The sequence below is a fragment of the Manis javanica genome, chromosome 15 (assembly GCF_040802235.1).
Source record: "Manis javanica isolate MJ-LG chromosome 15, MJ_LKY, whole genome shotgun sequence".
Lineage (NCBI taxonomy): Eukaryota > Metazoa > Chordata > Mammalia > Pholidota > Manidae > Manis > Manis javanica.
The window spans coordinates 83016921-83037071 of NC_133170.1; the positions used below are offsets into that span (position 1 = coordinate 83016921).

The following is a 20151-nucleotide window of genomic DNA, read 5'->3' on the forward strand; positions in this document are numbered from 1 at the left end:
TGGAGTCTCTATTCTGTTCCACTGGTCTGTGGCTCTGTTCTTGTGCCAGTACCTAATTTTCTTGATTACTGTGGCTTTGTAGTAGAGCTTGAAGTTGGGGAGCGAGATCCTCCCCACTTTATTCTTCATTCTCAGGATTGGTTTGGCTATTCGGGGTCTTTGGTGGTTCCATATGAATTTTTGAACTATTTGTTCCAGTTCGTTGAAGAATGCTGTTGGTAATTTGATAGGGATTGCATCGAATCTTATATTGCTTTGGGCAGGATGGCCATTTTGACGATATTAATTCTTCCTAGCCAGGAGCATGGGATGAGTTTCCATTTGTTAGTGTCCTCTTTAATTTTTCTTAAGAGTGTCTTATAGTTTTCAGGGTATAGGTCTTTCACTTCCTTGGTTAGGTTTATTCCTAGGTATTTTATTCTATTTGATGCAATTGTGACTGGAATTGTTTTCCTGATTTCTCTATTAGTTCATTGTTAGTGTATAGGAAAGCCACAGATTTCTGTGTGTTAATTTAGTATTTTGTAACTTTACTGTATTCTGATATCAGTTCTAGTAGTTTTGGAGTGGAGTCTTTAGGGTTTTTTATGTACAATATCATGTCATCTGCAAATACTGACAGTTTGACTTCTTTACCAATCTGGATTCCTTGTATTTCTTTGTTTTGTCTGATTGCCGTGGCTAGGACCTCCAGTACTATGTTAAATAACAGTGGGGAGAGTGGGCATCCCTGTCTTGTTCCTGATCTCAGAGGAAAAGCTTTCAGCCTCTGGCTCACTATTATGTTAGCGGTGGGTTTATCATATATGGCCTTTATTATGTTGGTGCTTGCCCTCTATGCCCATTTTGTTGAGAGTTTTTATCATGAATGGATGTTGAATTTTGTTGAATGCTTTTTCAGCATCTATGGAAATGATCATGTGGTTTTTGTCTTTCTTTTTGTTGATGTGGTGGATGATGTTGACGGATTTTTTAATGTTGTACCATCCTCGCATCCCTGGGATGAGTCCCACTTGGTCATGGTGTATGATCCTTTTGATGTATTTTTGAATTCGGTTTGCTAATATTTTGTTCACTATTTTTGCATTCACATTCATCAGGGATATTGGTCTGTATTTTTCTTTATTGGTGGTGTCTTTGCATGGTTTTGGTATTAGGGTGATGTTGGCTTCATAGAACGAGTTTGGTTTGGGAGTATTCCCTCCTCTTCTATTTTTTGGAAAACTTTAAGGAGAATGGGTATTATGTCTTCTCTGTATGTCTGATAAAATTCCGAGGTAAATCCATCTGGCCCGGGGGTGTTGTTCTTGGGTAGTTTTTTGATTACCGCTTCAATTTCGTTGCTAGTAATTGGTCTGTTTACATTTTGTTTCTTTCTGGGTCAGTCTTGGAAGGTTGTATATTTCTAGGAAGTTGTCCATTTCTCCTAGGTTTCCAGCTTGTTAGCATATAGATTTTCATAGCATTCTCTAATAATTCTTTGTATTTCTGTGGGGTCCATCGTGATTTTTTTCCTTTCTCGTTTCTGATTCTGTTGATGTGTATTGACTCTCTTTTTCTCTTTATAAGTTTGGCTAGAGGCTTATCTATTTTGTTTATTTTCTCGAAGAACCAGCTCTTAGTTTCATTGATTTTTTCTATTGTTTTATTCTCAATTTTATTTATTTCTTCTCTGATCTTTATGTCCCTCCTTCTGCTGACCTTACGCCTCATTTTTTCTTTTTCCAATTTCGATAATTGTGACATTAGACTATTCATTTGGGATTGTTCTTCCTTCTTTAAATATGCCTGGATTGCTATATACTTTCCTCTTAAGACTGCTTTTGCTGCGTCCCACAGATGTTGGAGCTTTGTGTTGTTGTTATTTCTTTCCATATATTGCTGGATCTCCATTTTAATTTGGTCATTGATCCACTGATTATTTAGGAGCATGGTGTTAAGCCTCCATGTGTTTGTGAGCCTTTTCTTTCTTTGTACAATTTATTTCTAGTTTTATACCGTTGTGGTCTGAAAAGTTGGTTGGTAGGATTTCAATCTTTTGGAATTTACTGAAGGTCTTTTTGTGGCCTAGTATGTGGTCTATTCTGGAGAGTGTTCCATGTGCACTTGAGAAGAATGTGTATCCTGTTGCTTTTAGATGTAGAGTTCTATAGATGTTTATTAGGTCCATCTGTTCTGGTGTGTTGTTTAGTGCCTCTGTGTCTTTACTTATTTTCTGTCTGGTGGATCTGTCCTTTGGACTGAGTCGTCTGTTGAAGTCTCCCAAAATGAATGCATTGCATTCTATTTCCTCCTTTAGTTCTGTTAGTATTTGTTTCACATATGTTAGTGCTCCTGTGTTGGGTGCATATGTTTATAATGGTTATATCCTCTTGTTGGACTGAGCCCTTTATCATTATGTAATGTCGTTCTTTATCTCGTTACTTTCTTTATATTGAAGTCTATTTTGTCAGTTACTAGTATTGCAACACCTGCTTTTCTCTCCCTGTTGTTTGCATATCTTTTTCCATCCCTTGACTTTTAATCTGTGCATGTCTTTGGGTTTTAGGTGAGTCTCTTGTAAGCAGCATATAGGTGAGTCTTGCTTTTTTATCCATTCTATTACTCTGTGTCTTTTGATTGGTGCATTCAGTCTGTTTACATTTAGGGTGATTATTGAAAGATATGTACTTATTGCCATAGCATGCTTTAGATTCATGGTTACCAAAGGTTCATGGTTAGCTTCTTTAGTACCTTACTGTCTAACTTAACTTGCTTATTGAGCTAATATCAACACAGTCTGATGATTCTTTATTTCTCTCCCTTCTTATTCCTCCTCCTCCATTCTTCATATGTTGGGTGTTTTGTTCTGTCCTCTTTTTAGGAGGGTTCCCATCTAGAGCAGTCTCTCTAAAATACCCTGTAGAGGTGGTTTGTGAGAGGCAAATTCTCTCAACTGTTGCTTGTCTAGGAATTGTTTAACCCCTCCTTCATATTTAAGTGATAATCGTGCTGGATACAGTATCGTTGGTTCAAGGCCCTTGTGTTTCATTGCATTAAATATATCATGCCATTCTCTTCTGGCCTGTAAGGTTTCTGTGGAGAAGTTTGATGATAGCCTGATGAGTTTCCCTTTGTAGGTGACCTTTTTTCTCTCTCTGGCTGCCTTTAATACTCTGTCCTTGTCCTTGATCTTTGCCATTTTAATTACTATGTGTCTTGGTGTTGTCCTCTTTGGGTCCCTTCTCTAGGGAGTTCTGTGTGCTTCCGTAGTCTGAGCATCTATTTCCTCCCCCAGTTTGGGCAAGTTTTCAGCAATTATTTCTTCAAAGACACTTTCTACCCCTTTTTCTCTCTCTTCTTCTTCTGGTACCCCTATAATACAGATATTGTTCCTTTTGGATTGGTCAGTTCTCTTAATATTGTTTCATTCCTGGAGATGCTTTTATCTCTCTCCATCAGCTTCTGTATGTTCCTATTCTCTGGTTTCTATTCCATCAGTGGCCTCTTGCATCTCCTCTATTCTGCTTATAAATCCTTCCAGAGACTGTTTCATTTCTGTAATATCCCTCCAGACATCATCCCTTAGCTCTTGCATATTTCTCTGCAGCTCTGTCAGCATATTTATGATTTTTATTTTGAATTCTTTTTCAGGGAGACTAGTTAGGTCTGTCTCTGCAGATCCTCTCTCAGGGGTTGTCAGGACTATTTTGGACTGGTCTAAATTTTTCTGCCTTTCCATGGTGAAAGCAGTGGCTGTAGGCAGGTTCTGGGTGTCTCAGCTGGGAGAAGAATGTTCTTTCCTGCTTGCTGGATGCCTTACCCTTCTCCACTGCCTGTGTCGGTTACCCGCACTCCTGGAGCAGCCACCGGGTTAATCCCCTAAGCTGCTGTGGGCAGGGTCTCCGTTAGAGCAGCCCAGAGCCCTGTGGGGAGTGGCAGGTACGCCAGGTGCGCTCCTCCGCAATAGCATCCCTTCCGGCCAGCTGTGTGCCAGCAGCAGCCTTTGGGTCTGCCCCGCACAGCTGTGCGTTGGGCTGGTTTCCGGTCGGCTGTTCGGAGGGCGGCTGCTCCCTTTGGCAGCGCTGCAGGTGCGTGTGGGCCTCTCCCATGCCCCTCTGGTGCCACCACCACGGGCTCACATGGACCTTCTCCCAGGCCCCTCTGGTGCCACTGCCACTGGTGTGTGTGGGCCGCTCCCTGGCTTCTCAGTTGCTGCCGCAGTGGGCTCACACGAGCTGCTCCCAGTCCCCTCTGGTGCCGCCACCCCAGGCATGCACTGCCACTCTCCCACTACTGGGCCACTGTCGGGGTCCACGCCAGTTGGGGGAACCTCTAGCAGGCTGCTTAGTGCCATGAGGGGCTTCAGAGCTGCGCTGCCACCCAGGGGGTTAGGGCGCCTAAAGCTCCCCAGGATTCCCAGCTGCTGGCTAAGTGTGCCGGGACGACTTCATCCAGCGTGGGGTCCGTCTCTTCACAACTTGCAGAAAGCACTCGCATTTTGTCTCAGGGGCATCAGTTGTGGGGACCTGCCCACAGGTTTTGCTTTTCTGTTTCTCTAATATGCAGCACCCCGTGCACCTTGTCTGCACTCCAGGTGCAGATTTCTAGAGCTGGTTGTTTAGCAGTCCTGGACTTTCACTCCCTCCCTGTTCCAAACTCCTTTCTTCCCACCGGGTTCTGGGGTGGGGGAGTGTTCAGGTCCCGCCTGGCCGCGGCTTGTATCTTACCCCCTTCATGTGATGTTGAGTTCTCACAGATGTAGATGTATCCTGGCTGTTGTACTGTATCCAGTAGTGTCTCTTTTAGGAATAGTTGTATTTATTGTATTTTCATAAATATATGTTTTTGGGAGGATATTTTCACTGAACTACTCACGCCATCTTCCCGTGATCCTCTGCCTGCCTTTCTTTTGTCCCAGAGCAGCCAGATATGGATCCCTGCTTTCCACAAACAGCTGGAATCTCAGTCTCTCCAGGAATTCTGTCTGTATTAGCTTTACAACCCCCTAATCGTGAGAGTACCATGCAAGCACCATGAAATGTAGGTTTGTGCTCCCAGAGCAGATCTCCGGAGTTAGGTGTTCAGCAGTCCCAGGCCTCCGCTCCCTCCCTGCTCTGTTTCTCTTCCACCAGTGAGCTGGGTTGGGGGAAAGGCTTGAGTCCTCCCAGGCCACAGCTTTGGTATATTACCCTGTTCCGTGAGGTCTACTCTTTTCTCCAGGTGTATGCAGTCTGGCGCAGTCCTCTTTCCTGTTGCTCTTTCAGGATTGGTTGTATTAATTATATTTTCATATTATATTAGGTTTTAGGAGGAAGCCTGTCTCACCTCTCACACTGTCATCTTTAATCCCTCCTGTGCCCTAAAGTGCGATTTTTAATCTTAAATCCATAGGACACTTAAAGGCTGAGAGGGTTGTGTAAAGTGAACATTTTCTTGAGGACTTCATGTTTGTTTTCATCTGATTTTCTGTAAATGCTTTTATACATACCTTAACCCAGATTCATAACTACAGCCCTATAGCAGAAGAGAAACTGGCCAGATACTCAATCTCACATAAATTGATGCAAACCAACTCGAAAATCCATCCACTTTTCATCTTTCAGGTTAGGAAACAGTTAAAATGCAAGAGACTACTGAGAAGGGGGAATCCAGTTATTAAGAGCTGAAACTAGAAGTCTTTTGTGGGATCTACCCCTCAATTTTTAAAGCATGCCACCATCAGAGACAGCTATTTCTGCCTTTGGAACTTACCATATTATATAAATGCAGATCTGAGTTAATGATTAAGTGTACACACACATACACACCCTCATTACAGCATTTTTCATAAATGTTAAAAATGATCCAAATACTAATAGGGGACTGATAAATGACAGTACATCAAAGACAATGAAATGCTACTACATGTCTGGTTGTTGATAATAAAGGAGAACCATATGGGCTGTTCTGAAGCAGGTTCCAAGATACACTGAGTGGGAAACAGGCAGAAACAGAACAGAGGAGATGTGTTTACACTCAGCATGGACAGTCTCTCCAGAGAGAAAACAGGGATTGGGTGAGAGGGAGCCTTGCTTTTCAGGTCCAGTCTTCTGTACTATTTGGACTTTAACCATGTACATGTATCACTTTTTAAAAAGTCACATAAACATGAGCGACTTCTTCATGAAAATATCTCCCCGGGCAAGGGAAACAGAAGCAAAAATGAACAAGTGGGACTATATCAAGCTGAAAAGCTTCTGTACAGCAAAGGACATCGTCAATAGAACAAAAAGGCATCCTACAGTATGGGAGAATATATTCATAAATGTCTCATCTGATAAGGGGTTGACATCCAAAATACATAAAGAGCTCACACACCTCAACAAACAAAAACCAAATAATCCAATTAAAAAATGGTCTGAGGAGCTGAATAGACAGTTCTCCAAAGAAGAAATTCAGATGGCCAACAGACACATGAGAAGATGCTACACATCGTTTGTCATCAGAGAAATGCAAATTAAAACCACAATAAGATATCACCTCACACCAGTAAAGATTGCCACCATCCAAAAGACAAACAACAACAAATGTTGGCGAGGTTGTGGAGAAAGGGGAACCCTCCTACACTGCTGGTGAGAATGTAAATTAGTTCAGCCACTGTGGAAAGCAGTATGGAGGTTCCTCAAAAAACTGAAAATAGAAACACCATTTGACCCAGGAATTCCACTTCTAGGAATTTACCCTAAGAATGTAGCAGCCCAGTTGGAAAAAGACAGATGCACCCCTATGTTTATCGCAGCACTATTTACAATAGCCAAGAAATGGAAGCAACCTAAATGTCCATCAGTAGATGATTGGATAAAGGAGAGGTGGTATATATACACAATGGAATATTATTCAGCCATAAAAAGAAAACAAATCCTACCATTTGCAACAACATGGATGGAGCTAGAGGGTATTATGCTCAGTGAAATAAGCCAGGCAGAGAAAGACAACTACCAAATGATTTCACTCATATGTGGAGTATAAGATCAAAGGAAAACTGAGGGAACAAAACAGCAGCAGACTCACAGAACCCAAGAATGGACTAACAGCTACCAAAGGGAAAGGGACTGGGGAGGATGGGTGGGAGGGCGGGACAAGGGCAGGGAAAAAGGGGGCATTACGATTAGCATGTATAATGTGGGGGGGGGGCACGGGGAGTGGTGTACAACACAGAGAAGACAAGTAGTGTCTTGTTCTACAGGACATCTTACTACGCTGATGGACAGTCACTGTAAGGGGTTTGTGGGGGGCACTTCGTGAAGGGGGGACCCTAGTAAACAATGTTCTTCATGTAACTGTAGATTAATGAAAGCAAAATAAAAAATAAAAAAGTCAAGTTCCCATCCTTCCCATTCCTTAAAAACAAGGGTTGTTACCCTCACTGACCTGCTTGCAGCCATGCACTCAGCACCTTTCCTGCCACAAAAACAGCCAGACCATCTCCCTCCTCCCAAGTCGGCAGACATTTCCAAGCAGGTCAGCTAGTCCATGACAAGGAAAGGGGAGGTTCCCCTGCATTTTCTCTTCCCTCCCAGAATGGCAGGAGCTCTGCCTGGAAAACAGGCTGCATTCCGCACAGCTGTGATGGGATTTGAATAGCAACGTGGGCACAGCCAGAAGCTGAAGCTCAAACATTTAAGAAACTCAGCATTCCGGTTCCTTTGGGTACTAAGGGGGTGAAGACAGAAAACAATGAAGATGGTGGAGATGAGGAAGAATCCAGGGACAGTTGAAAGCCATAGTACTGGAAAGGAAGGAGGACAAAGGTGCTGGATTTTACTAAGAGAAGAAAAGAGACTGAGTTCAGGTGTCTCACCAGTCAGTTTATAGTATTGCATTTTGATTACAGGTGTATCAATAGAAAACTTTTTGAGTATTGCCCTCTGGTAAAAATGCACAACCAAATTCTTATTAGATTAAAACAGTAGGCTGGGGACAAAACTGAATCATATATTACCTGGGAGGGCGAGAGCTGGATGAGAGAGAGGAATCACCAGCTCAGGAAACCCAAGACTCAGCGAATCCTCCAGACAGAAAGGCCAGGGTCTGAGTGGCACTTCCCCAAGCAGTCTCCCCCACGGATGTGCTCTGGGGAAGCCCCGTCCCACAAGGCACAGCGGGTAACTGCTTCCCCATCTTCCGCAGACTTCACCGAGTGGAACCATAAACCAGTGGCACCAGGCCGTGGTTCCTGTGCTTCAGGTAAACCAAAGTCCCCAAATAAAAAAAAGAGTTGGGGGAAATCAAACCAGAATTTTTCCCGTGGCCATTAAAGAGAAATTTAGCAATTGTTGCCTTTGTCCATGGCCCTGAGAAGATGCCCGAGGGACACAGCTCCATGAGGCTGTGGCTGGGCAGGAGGGCAGGCATGGTGCTTCCTGCACACCTGCCCGCAGCCCACCTCCTGTGCCCATGGGCCTGGGGGCTCAGTGATGCCCACCTCCTGTCTGCCTAGCGCAGGAACCTTGATTGGGCAAGCAGGACCGGCCGAGGGAAGCACGGGGAGAGCAGGGGTGGTGAGCTCTGCAGACCAGCCGGCACCACACATGATGCCCCCCTCAGGATCTGGCCTCTCCCACAGAGGGAGGCTGCCCGAAATCAAACCAGGAGCTCCATCACACAGAAGGTCCTTTCCTGTAAAGCATCCTTTAGAATTCACTCAGGGTACTACCCAGATGGGCAGTCTGACCACAGAGGATCTGTCCACTCCTCAACCTGGACTCAAGTGTCTGGGCAGGAAACCTCACTGTCCACGGCTCACCCATGATCCCTCCTGCAGCGGGAATTTGGGTGGCAGGTGGGGAGGCAAGATGGGAGGATCTTTCTTCCCTAGGCTGTTTGGACGGTGCCACAGCACAGCCACGATGACGGAAAGCTGCTTGAGCCAACACATCCCTGACCTGAGACGGGAGCCGCTCAGCCTCTTCCTGACCCACAGCTGCCCAGGGATCGCCCCGAGGAGGGCCGCCGTGCTGGAGCGGTCCCCTTCCCCAGCCCTCAGATCCCAGCACTGCTCATTGTCTGGGAGAGAATCTGGCCTGGCCCTGGAGCATCTCTAACTTCCAGATGGCGCTGGATTCACATCTTGAGGAGACGGGAGCCAAGAAAAGCTCAGGCTTGGCAGCCTCGTTCTCTGTCCTTCGCCCAAGAGTCACAAAAAAATGTATGGTCTCACAGCAGGCACAGATCTTATTTCTTTTAAAAAATAAATATTTATAAACTTAGGGATGAAGATTCAAAGAGAGTATCTTTCCCTCCAAAAGCACAAATGTCTCACGTGAGTCAAACCAAGGTCACATCCACCAACCCACAAACGGAAGACCACCCCAGAGCCCTGCTGTGAGGGGCAGGGAAGCTCTCTGGCTCCAAGCCCCTTAGTCTCCCTTGGTGATCAAGTCTTCTATGTAGGCATCCAGCTCGTCATCTGTGTTGATGTCTATGTCCTGGAACAGAGAGGACAAGGTCAGCTAGGGGCCAAGGGCAGTGGGAGGCCCACCTCCCCACCCTTCTCACAGCCCATGGCTAAGCCTGGGGTCCCCTCCTCTCCCTGCTCCCCACTAGCTATCAGGCCTGCCCATCGTGCTTATCTCCCGCCCCCCACCGCACAGATGATGCCCAGATTTCTTGCTCCTGCTCTGCCTCCACTGCAGGTTCCTGGTCACTGCACATGAGCTGCCGGCTCCTCAGACTCAGTGCACCCCCCCCCCCAAGCTCCGCTGCACCCCGACCCAGGCTGTTCCCATCTCAGTACAGGCCACCACCTGCTCTGCACCCAGGGGCTCAAGACACACCAGAGAATCCCCCTCGTTTCCTCCCCTTCCCTCAGATATTCCTAATCTGCCCAGTGTTCCCCCTCCTCACGGTCACCATCCAAGGCTCAGAACATCACAATCTCTCACGCAGACGACTGTGGCAACCTCCTCACACAAGTCCCGTGCTCTGGCCTCCACCCCCTCCAGGCCCTCTGATAAGCCACCAGAGTAAACGCCTCAGATTGCATACTGGATTGTGCCAACCCCCTCCAGAGACTTCCCACCTGCAAACAGGCCCTGCCCCTTCTCCTGCTGCCCGTAGCCCCTGCCCTGAGCCTCAGGTCCTGCTCGTCCCTCTGCTCAAAGCACTCACACCTGCTCTTGCATGGCTGGTTCTGCTCTCAGCTCAAATTCCACCTCAGAGAGGCCATCCCTGAACACCCTAGTAAAGTGGCCTCCCCATTTTCCATCTCTCATCATTTACTTCACAGCACTTCCTGCCATTAATAATTCTGCGTCCTCTACCAGACTGCTGGGGGCTGGGAGAACAGGGACCTTATCTTGCTTGTGTGGTTCACCCAGTATCCACAGGACAGGCACAGAGCTGGTCCTCAGTGTTTACCAACTGGATGAAAGACTGAGACCCTACAGGGCACTCCCTGCCTCTGGGCTCCCCAATCCCACCTGGCCGTCATCTGGAAAAGCAAGAACTTCTTTTTGTTTTATGGCTTGGTTGGAGGACTCACAAACAAGGTTGTACATCAGAACATCTAAACAAGGGCAAAAGTCTGATACCGTGGGTCTGGCTGGGATGAGACCCAGGCAGCCGCACCACCTCCAGCCCTCCTGGTCAGGATGCTGCGCAGCCAGGGTTGGAACCACAGATGCCTGTGAGTGGGGAGAAGGGAGCAGGAGGTGCCCAGGCCTCGCTCCCTGAGACACCAGGTGGTCTAGCTGCAATGAGAGGGCTGTCCAGCTCACCTCCTGCACCTTTTGCAGGAGCGCCACGATGTTGGTCCTTAGCTTCTGCAGCTTCTCCTCTGTCTCTCGGAGCTTTCTCTCTGAGGTGCGCAGGCTCTCCTCAGAGGCCTTGGCCCGCGAGTCAGCGCGGCTCTGGTAGGAATGGCACAGATTCTGAAGTCCCACTTCATACTGCCTGAAGTACTCTTTCTGCAGGAAGAAAGGCCGGAGGGTGATTGCATGAGCTCAGGGTCCCCAGGACCCTTCAGATGGGCACTGGTGTCCCCAAGGGGCTCACAAAGATGCTCGGACTGAAGGGATGTCAAACACAAGGGGCAAGCGGGCTCTCTTGCACCAGAGGAGGAAGACCCTGATGCCCATCTCGTGGGGCTGCCACAAGGATGAAGACAGGGTGACAGGGTCACATGCGGTAAGCACTCAGCAAATGCCCTGGCAGACAGCAAGCTGTGAGTAAGCAAGAGGATTCTTACCCTTCCAAGCTGGCACAAGGGGGACAAGTCACCCTCCCTGCTCAATCACGCCATGCTAACTACCCTGTCAGCAGCCCACTTCCAGGTCCACAATGTCAGGACCAAGAGTTCTCTTCCAGAAATATTTACCAAGCACCTGCCCCACAGTACCTCCCGATTTACGTGGTATGTTAATGCAGCACTGGAGGCTTTATATCTTCCCCAAGTACCTGAAACTTCTAAGTTGTGGAGTGGTGGTGTTAACCAGCAGCTTTTCTAGACTGGAGGCTTTTCAAACTTTTAAAAGGTAGCAGACCCCTTGTTTCAAAGCATGTTACATAGGATCTCAGTGAAAAACTGATTTAAAGAGCATCTCTTTATTTTAAAGTTCACATTTATAACATGATTTACCCAAATATCACCAATGAGAATGGGAAAGCCATCTTGAACACGAACCGACAACCAGCAGGTCCTGACCTGCAGTGTCACCAAATGACTACTGTAGCCTTACCAGCTCTAGCGTTTAGTGTTTATTTACTTCTGTAAAAATGTAGGTGATCCCAGCACTAAGCAGCTCCTGACTGCTGCCTTTAAGAAGTGTTACTGGCAAGTATTTAACTGTGGTTCACCTTACAATCCGGAATATTACCCTATTAAAACCAAGATGGCAAGAGGACTTCAAGCTCACAAAAAAATAATTATCTGGGCAGCAGAAAATAAATATTTGAACAGGCTCCAAAGTATTAAAATTCAACATATAACATCCTGAGCCTGTGATTTATATTCGAATGACCGTTTACAGACAAGGACATAATGAACACCAGACTCAGTTGCACCCCTGGTATTAAGACATCGAAGTTGGAGTCATTTTAGACATCACGAGTAGGAAGCTATAAAGTCAGCACGCTGGTGGGATGAACTCCCTTTACGAGCGTGAGGTGATCGACGTTCAGGCTCAGACGCTCCTGATGACTGTGCTGGCCTGAGCAGTCATGCCCACCCTGAGATCCCACTCACCCAGGCTTTGCTCTTAGTGTGGCAAGAACTTGAAGCCAAAAGCAACGTATCTGACAAGAGGATGTCGGCCCCCTCGCTGGCCTATCAGCCCTTGCTCCTGGGATCTGCAAAGACCACCTGCAGCCTCAACAAGGGCCCAGTGGAGGCGGGGAGCCCAGCGAGGCCGTCGTGAGCTCAGCCGCCCTCCAGCTTCCTCGGCGTGTGGCCATCTCTCCCCTCCCTTCTCCTCTCCTCTCCAGGGAGGCAAGATGGTATGGTGAGAGGAGCAAGACCCTTGCCGTAAAAAGCACTGAGTTCAAATGTGACTCGACTAAAACAGACTCTTCACCTCCCTGAGCCTTAGTTTCTTCAACTCCTGGCTTCACGTCCCTCTTTTTAAAACGTAAAATGGAGATGAAACCCGGTATTTTTCTCTCCGGCACACTCTCATCAAGCACACAGCTACCACACAGGGCCCCTCCTTCTGAACATACCAGGCCTGCAGTTCTGATTCTCATTCTCATCTCCAGACTCTCCTCCTTCCCTAAGAACATCCCACTCAATGTGGGTGACCCCCAGACTCCCATCTGCAGCCCCGGCCTTCCCACCCTCAAAGTGCCTGTCCCTGGTCTCCACCTGCCTGAGGGACATCACCAGCAACACAGCGCCGGTCCTCCAAGCCCGGCACCATCAAACACAGCTCATCTTCCCTTTCCTCACATCTCTGCTCTGTTAATAGCTTTGTCACCAACCCACAGGCCTGGGATGTGGCCTCTGCCTCCTCCCCAGTCCCTTGCCTTCAGTCAGTGACCTCTGACATGGCCCTTCCCCCACTGTTCCTTTCCCACTCTGGCTCTCATTCCTATTCCCTCATCTCCAGCCTTTTACAACTGGACTGGCCTCCTGCCCCGTCCAGTCTCCCCTCTACCCATCCTACCTAAACACGCTGCCCAAACACCCAGAGGTATTCTCTAAGGGGCAGGGGCAGCAGACCACTGCCCACAGGCCACATCAGCCTGCCACTTATTTTTTTTTTTTTTTTGAGAGGGCATCTCTCATATTTATTGATCATATGGTCGTTAACAACAATAAAATTCTATATAGGGGACTCAATACACAATCATTAATCAACCCCAAGCCTAATTCTCGTCAGTCTCCAATCTTCTGAAGCATAACGAACAAGTTCTTACATGGTGAACAAGTTCTTACATGGTGAACAGTACAAGGGCAGTCATCACAGAAACTTTTGGTTTTGATCACTCATCATGAACTATAAACAATCAGGTCAATTATGATTATTCATTTGATTTTTATACTTGATTTATATGTGAATCCCACATTTCTCCCTTATTATTATTACTATTATTATTATTTTTAATAAAATGCTGAAGTGGTAGGTAGATGCAAGATAAAGGTAGAAAACATAGTTTAGTGCTGTACAAGGGCAAATGTAGATGATCAGATGATCAGGTGTGTGCCTATGGACTGAGTATTAATCCAAGCTAGACAAGGGCAGCAAGACATCCACGGATGCAGAAGATTTCTCTCAAAACAGGGGGGATGAGGTTCTAAGCCTCCCCTCTGTTGATCCCCAATTTCTCTCCTGATGGCCCCCCTGCGACTGTGCCTGTCTTAGGTTGTTCCTCCCTTGAGGAATCTTACCCGTCTCTGGCTAACCAGTCATCTTCCGGGGCCATACAGGGAAATGTAAAGTTGGTAAGTGAGAGAGAAGCCATATTGTGTGCAAAGGTTAGCTTTTTACTTCTTTGCAGATTTATGCCCTGTGGCTTCTATGCCCAGCACTTGTCTTGAGGTATCTTTACCACTTGGAAGAATTATGATACTCGGTAAATTCGATATGAGGCACGAATTCTACTTAGGGGTTGTAATTATGAAGGAAGAGGAGAAGCTATAGAAGTAGCATATGGTAGAAAACATGGGAAGATTGATTATTTCTTTGACATATCTTCTTGTAGTGTAACATAAGCGTGTATAGGTTTTAAATTACTAATTAAATTGCGTGCACACATTAACATAACAGGAATACAGCTACATAACCAAAGCAGACCTACAATTACCAGCCATCTCCAGTGAAACCAAGAAAACCAGTTAGGCACCCTAAGCCTGCCACTTACTTTTGCAATTAAAGCTTTGCTGGAGTACAGCCACATCCCTCCCTTCACATATGGTCTGTGATGGCTTTCATGTTAGAGCAGTGGAACTGAGTGACCCACAAAGGCGGAAGGGTCCACAAAGCTGAAGGTATTTGATAATTGGCACTGCACAGAAAGTTTCTTGACCCCTGCCCCAGACATGGCTCAGACTGACAATTCCCTCAGCTCAAACCTCTTGCTTGGCTCTTCTTTTCATACAGAGTTTAAGCCACTGTACCTAAGTATAGACTCTCAGGATGCATCCTCTCCTGGCTCTCAGGCCCCTTCTCTACATGCACACCACACAGCCTGCTGCCTTGACCCCTGTCCTGTCACCCCTCTGCGCCTTAGCTCACAGAAGTCCCCCTGTCACTTACACAGGCTGGTGGCACCCACATCATCTTCAAACTGATTTGCTCTCTCCCACCCCCACGCTGCCACAGCCCACTGTCCACTTCCATGGCACTTATACCTGGTAAAAAGAAACCCTCAGTCTCTACGGAATCGTAAGCTGCTTGGTGGCAGGACTCTGCAGGTCCAGCAGAGGGCCTGCTCAGGGGTGGCGCCACATCGGCATTTGCTGGGTTAAATGAGAGCCAGTGTGACCTGCATGCAGCATGGGCTTCTCTCTACCTCCCTCTGACAGTAAAGTTGTAGGCACTTTAAGCCTAAGCTCTTCACTGTTGCCCAGGACAGGCTTACTCCCTTTGGCAGAGTCGAGGAAAAGGGACATACTGGTCATAAAATGTCAAACCAGGGCTGCTGCCCCTGAGTAAGGACTCAGTCCCAACATCTTATAGTGGGAGGGCTGGTTCTCTGCACACCAGTCACGGCCAGCTAAGCCACCTCTTTTTCCACACTGCAGTCTCTTCTTCCCTTCCCTCAGCAGAAGAAAGGGGAGCCGGCTGAGGGGCACAAACAGTTGCAAGCTGGCCATCATAACTAGCACCAAGAGGGGATGCCAAGCAAAAAACGGAAGGTCAGGCCAGACTCACCAGAGGAAATGATATTAGCTCATCTGAATTCATAGCACTCAGCTCCTTCTTGGAGACTGGAAAACTTGGAGGCAGGAAGTAACGTAAACAATTCCTAAACAAGAAAGAATGGGTAACGAATTCAGAACAGCACAGAGTGGGTAGACAGCCAACGCTGGCCCAGAGCATGAAGACACACGCACCGGAGGATCTGGACGAGCAGGTCAACGGTCTCGTGGCTGGTGCTCGGGGCAGTGGTGTCAGGCTCAATGCGGATGCAGTCAGAAGTGGAGGGCTCTGCCATGGCTACAGCCTGCAGGGCCACCACAGCCTCATCCTCCTCCTCCGCCCCCTCCTGCTGTGTGTCGGGGCTCTGATACTCCGGGGAAGGCGGTTTCATCAGCCTCACATCCTCGCTGCCTTTCTCCACCCTGGGAAAGACAAAGTGCTCATCATGTGTCTCTTGGGCTGCTGGGGTGGGCTACCTGCAGCAGGCCTGGGGATAGGCCTCCCCTGGCCTGGCCAACTATTAACCTCTTGGAAGGGACATTACCAGCGGTCTCTCGGTGTGGTGTCTGTGGGTACGTAGTCAAACTTCACCTTCCATCGCACCACATGCTTGCCCACCTCCACAGCTGTGACACGGCCTGTGTACCACTCTCTGTTCACACGCACCTCCACGTGCAGCCCTTTATCTGAGAGAACAGAGATGGGGTGGGAGTCAAAAAACTAGACTACAGAGGCCCCCACTCAGCTAGAGCCATGTTGAGAAAGGTAGTCCCACGGTTTGCAGGGACCTAGGTGCTGGCCCATACTGCACAGCCATGGAGTCCAGCCTCTTTGGTCTCCTCCCCAGTCTGCCACAAGGCTGCCAACGAGCAGCAAGATGAGTGACTGCCAGAGGTGAATGCCAAGGAATTGGTGCTAAAAATACACACGAGGTGTGCTATCTTCAGCATTCTTCTCCAGATGACACTTGGAACCACTGCTGCATGAGAGCCCAGAGCTAGGAAATTCTCTGTGAACCTTCAGGATAAGCTGTCACTGGCCAAGAAGCCCTACTTCCCACTTGCCACATGGGCTCCCCAAGCTCACCTTTCTGAGCCCTTTTGAAGCCAGCTGGGTCCTCTTCCCCAGCACTGTCTGAGAGCTGCAAGAAGAACAGTCTGTTAGAAGCATCCCCCAGGTCTCTGAAAAGCAAACTTCTGCAAGACTGGCCACCCACGGTCATCAGCTGTCACATGTCATCTTACATGGCTATTTAAACCACTATTGCCTCACTGGCAGCCACTATCATCTTAGGTATCTAACCTTCTGACACTTTTATAAACAAGACAGTAGGTAAGGAGCAGAATGTCAGAGACTCAAGTAAGCAAAGAGTTTCAAGCCTTCATGATCTGTATCAGTGCCGCCCCCAGGCCTATGATTAGAGTCAGAAGCCAGTCTCACCCAGGATCCTACCTGGCACCATGTTTCTAGTCATCTGTGTGACTAGGAGTCCCTCAAAGATGAACTGGGCTTCCGGAAGGCTCATGTCACAGAACACAAATGGAGCTGGGCCCGACTGCAGGTGGTGGGTGGAGACCCTGGGGTGGGAGACTCAAGAGCCTCCCCTAGATCACCCACCTCACTGAAGTCCTTCTTTTCCTCCTTCACAGCAAATTTTCCTTGCTTGGACCTCTCCTTCCTCCTGTCAGCTTCTTCCTCAGCTTCTTCCTCATCAGAGACCCCAAGAGTCCGCTTCCGAGCAGGACTGGCCTACAGCAAGAGGAGAGGGAATGTGAGGGTCCTTACTGGCCTTTGAGGTGCAAAAGATTCGTGTGACCTGAAGGAGTTGTTCAGAGAGCGGCTGGATTGTGTCTCAGTGCCCGCCAGGGCAGTACACAGCTTCTGGCTCCTGTACCCAGGAGGACCTTTGCTCAAAGCCACCACGGGGAAAGCTTCTCAGTTCGCTTACCCCTTAGCTTGCCTGGCCGGTCAGCTGTGACCTCCCCGAAACACATCAACTACTGCCGCAGCCCACGTGGGCTGCCTGTCACCAGCTGCCAACCCACACGCACGGCATGAGAAGCTGGTGAGGGCGCTAAGTCTGTGGCAGACCAAAACTTGGAGGGAGCAGTAAAGAGCTCCCTGGACATGGACCTAAGTTGCTTTGTGTCGCCACCAAGTCCCTTCAACTATTTAGAATCTTCCTCCTCAGGAGCAATGGGAAGCTTTAGATTTGGTCATGTCTACCACAGCATCCCCAGGATAGCTCTGACACTGCCTGATTCCATTCTGATACCAAGGGTGGGCTCGGAGATGGCAGAGAAGCATCTCACCAAGGAGAGTTTACTGGGTGGCTCAGGCTTCTTGACCACATGAGTCTTGATTGCTCTGGGAGCAGGGATCTCCCGAGGGCTCCTGGAGTTGGGCAGCAGAGATGGCAAGAACGGCTGCAGCAGAGGAGTGGGCCGGGGTGAGGTCTTGACTGGAGTGTTAGCAGCAGGCTTTCGGGGTGCCTCCGGTGGCTGGAGTAACCTGGACGTACTGGCCTCCTCCCGTGCTGCCAAGGCAGGAGGCTTTGAGGCACTGCTAATGACAGGAGCATTTCGGGGCTGGCAGGTTGGCCTGGAAGCTTGAAGAGAAGGGGGTCTACTCGGGGCATTCTTGATCACAGCAGGTAAAGGAGGTGACCGAGGACGCTGAGGTCTATGTACAGGTTCCTAAAAGAAGCCCAGGGAAAGTGAGAACACTGACCTACCCCTAAGGACAAGCTCCTCCCCTACCCCTGGGCTTTACCTCAGTGGAAGGTCTGGCAGTTACTTCCAAGGGCAATTTCTTCAGGTCAGCTTGGGAGCGGATGGGAGTGGTTTTCTGCAGGGCAAACACGATAATAAAGTTAACTGCATATCTCAGTACAGTCAAGCAAACTCTCTTTGGATCCCCATTATGTGTCTGGGACGGTGAGCAAATAAAAAAGTAAACTTGGACCACAGTCCTAATATTTGTAAGCTCCCATTCTCACTGGGGAGGTAAAAAATAGACACTAACCATCAGCAAGCTACAGGATTCTATGCGATTAATCTAGCCACTGAGAGGCCAGGAAATGTGCAATGGACTAAATTCTAAAGAGGAAGCCTAAAAAAAAAAAAAAAGGCCTGATGGAAGAGGCCAGAAAGGACAAGTGGGATTTAGCAGCCCAGGAGGCAAGCATAAGATGTCCAGGTTGGTGAGGGCATCTGCACAGACACAAAGGCCAGGAAGGGCAAGACTCCTGTAATAAATACGGAAAGGGGCTAATACCAAAAGTATGTCGTTAAAAAATACCTGACAGATCAGTCAAGAAAAAAAAGCCATAGAAATCTAAGAGTAGCAATTCTAAAAGAAACAGACACATGAAAAAGTGTCCACTTTTACAAATATGAAATAAATTCAAATTTTAAGACATGTATCTTTGCCTATCAAATATTTAAAAATAAATGTACTGCTGGTAAAAACCAAACTAATTCATGTTCTGAAGGATAATTTGGAAATAATTAGAAAAAAACAAAATTTTACAAACTCTTTTATTCCTTCAAATTCACTTCTTGAAAATTTTCCCAAGAAAATAATTATGCACCAAAATATGTGTGACACATATGTATCATGATCTCCATATTCCTATTAAAAAATATGTAGGCATTTACATGTATGTGGGCAGTTGTAAGAAGCTGGAAGGCTATGTAGTTAATGGTGGTTACCTCTAAGGTAGGATATTTATTTTCTGGAGTTTCAAAATATTCTAAATGAACTGTATCACATTGTAATAAACAATAGTCTGCTTCTGTTAAGGAATAATCAAGGCATACCCAAGAACCAGTGTACCTGGGGGGCAAAACTGACCCTGAGGGAACAGGGGAGTCACTAAGAGTTCCTGTCCCATCCCAGACAGACGCCGACACAGGCTGGCTCTGCTCACTATCCGTGGCCTACAAACCTGCAGGGCCTCTAGCTTCTCCTGCTGCTGACGAATTTTCTCTGTCAGTTGCTTTTGCTTCTCTTCCTGTGTCTTCAGGTCCTTTCTGAATGTCCCCAGGGGAACCTTCTGCTTCTGTTCAGAAGCCTCACACCTGTAAAGAGAAGGTACTAGGGAGGCCATGGCAAAATGGGGTTCCAGGCAGGGCAGGGTCCTTCCTCTTCAGCCAAGCCTTGCTGTCTCTCACCAGAGCAAGCACCTTAAAGTTCCCAGATGCAAAGAATACTCATCGAAGGGCAGACAACTATTCTTATTTTCAGGGCACTTATTACATGCAGCAAGACAGATGTAAGGGCATGAGCACTGACCTCAAGAAGAAGAGTGAGTTATTTAGGAAAAGAGACCTCAAGAAGCCCAGTGAGTGGAGAGAACACAGGGGAAGCGGAGAGATGCTCACAATCTCCTTGCTAGAGAAAATGCTCACCGGTCCTGCTCAGGATTAGGGTTCATGGAGCAAACCCAGGTGTCAGGGTACTCCTTTTCCACAGAACTCAGCTGGAAGGGGAGGGTCCGCCACTTCAGGCACACATCTGTGACGCAGAAAACACCCCCGCAAACAACATCAGCCACTTCCACCAAAAGGACCTGTAATCAGGTTCCTCCTGACCAGGCCCAAGGCAAAGATGCCCTCGCCTTTCTGTGCAAAGATTTTCACTCTGGCTCCAACTCTGCCATCCTTACATAGCAATAATTCTTCTCAGGGACTGTGATTCCAGCAAGGATAGAAACTATGTAGCAAAGACTCTCAATGTCCCAGCCCTTCTCCCTCCTCCAGTAGGACCCTGGGCTCAGCCATCACTTATGCTATTAACATGCAACCAAACCGAGTTGAAACCTGGCTGG

At 47.7% G+C, this 20151-nt stretch overlaps 1 protein-coding gene across 3 annotated transcripts in view; it reads right to left on the minus strand.

The window, feature by feature from the left end:
* Nucleotides 1-7808: 7808 nt before the first annotated feature.
* The window catches only part of MORC2 (MORC family CW-type zinc finger 2), a 39199-nt gene continuing 26856 nt past the window's right edge, over nucleotides 7809-20151 (minus strand). Inside the window, exons 16-27 of one of the 3 annotated variants that reach the window (XM_073222548.1) lie at nucleotides 19733-19838; nucleotides 19270-19402; nucleotides 18093-18167; nucleotides 17633-18016; nucleotides 16938-17069; nucleotides 16407-16461; nucleotides 15865-16006; nucleotides 15515-15742; nucleotides 15333-15426; nucleotides 10740-10928; nucleotides 10554-10646; nucleotides 7809-9449 (exon numbers count right to left, since the gene is read on the minus strand). In XM_073222548.1, coding sequence (XP_073078649.1) covers nucleotides 9381-9449; nucleotides 10554-10646; nucleotides 10740-10928; nucleotides 15333-15426; nucleotides 15515-15742; nucleotides 15865-16006; nucleotides 16407-16461; nucleotides 16938-17069; nucleotides 17633-18016; nucleotides 18093-18167; nucleotides 19270-19402; nucleotides 19733-19838 — 1700 coding nt within the window. In that variant the 3' untranslated portion in view covers nucleotides 7809-9380. The remainder of the gene's footprint in view (nucleotides 9450-10553; nucleotides 10647-10739; nucleotides 10929-15332; nucleotides 15427-15514; nucleotides 15743-15864; nucleotides 16007-16406; nucleotides 16462-16937; nucleotides 17070-17632; nucleotides 18017-18092; nucleotides 18168-19269; nucleotides 19403-19732; nucleotides 19839-20151) is intronic. The other 2 variants (XM_073222550.1, XM_073222549.1) reach the window with 2 other exon arrangements.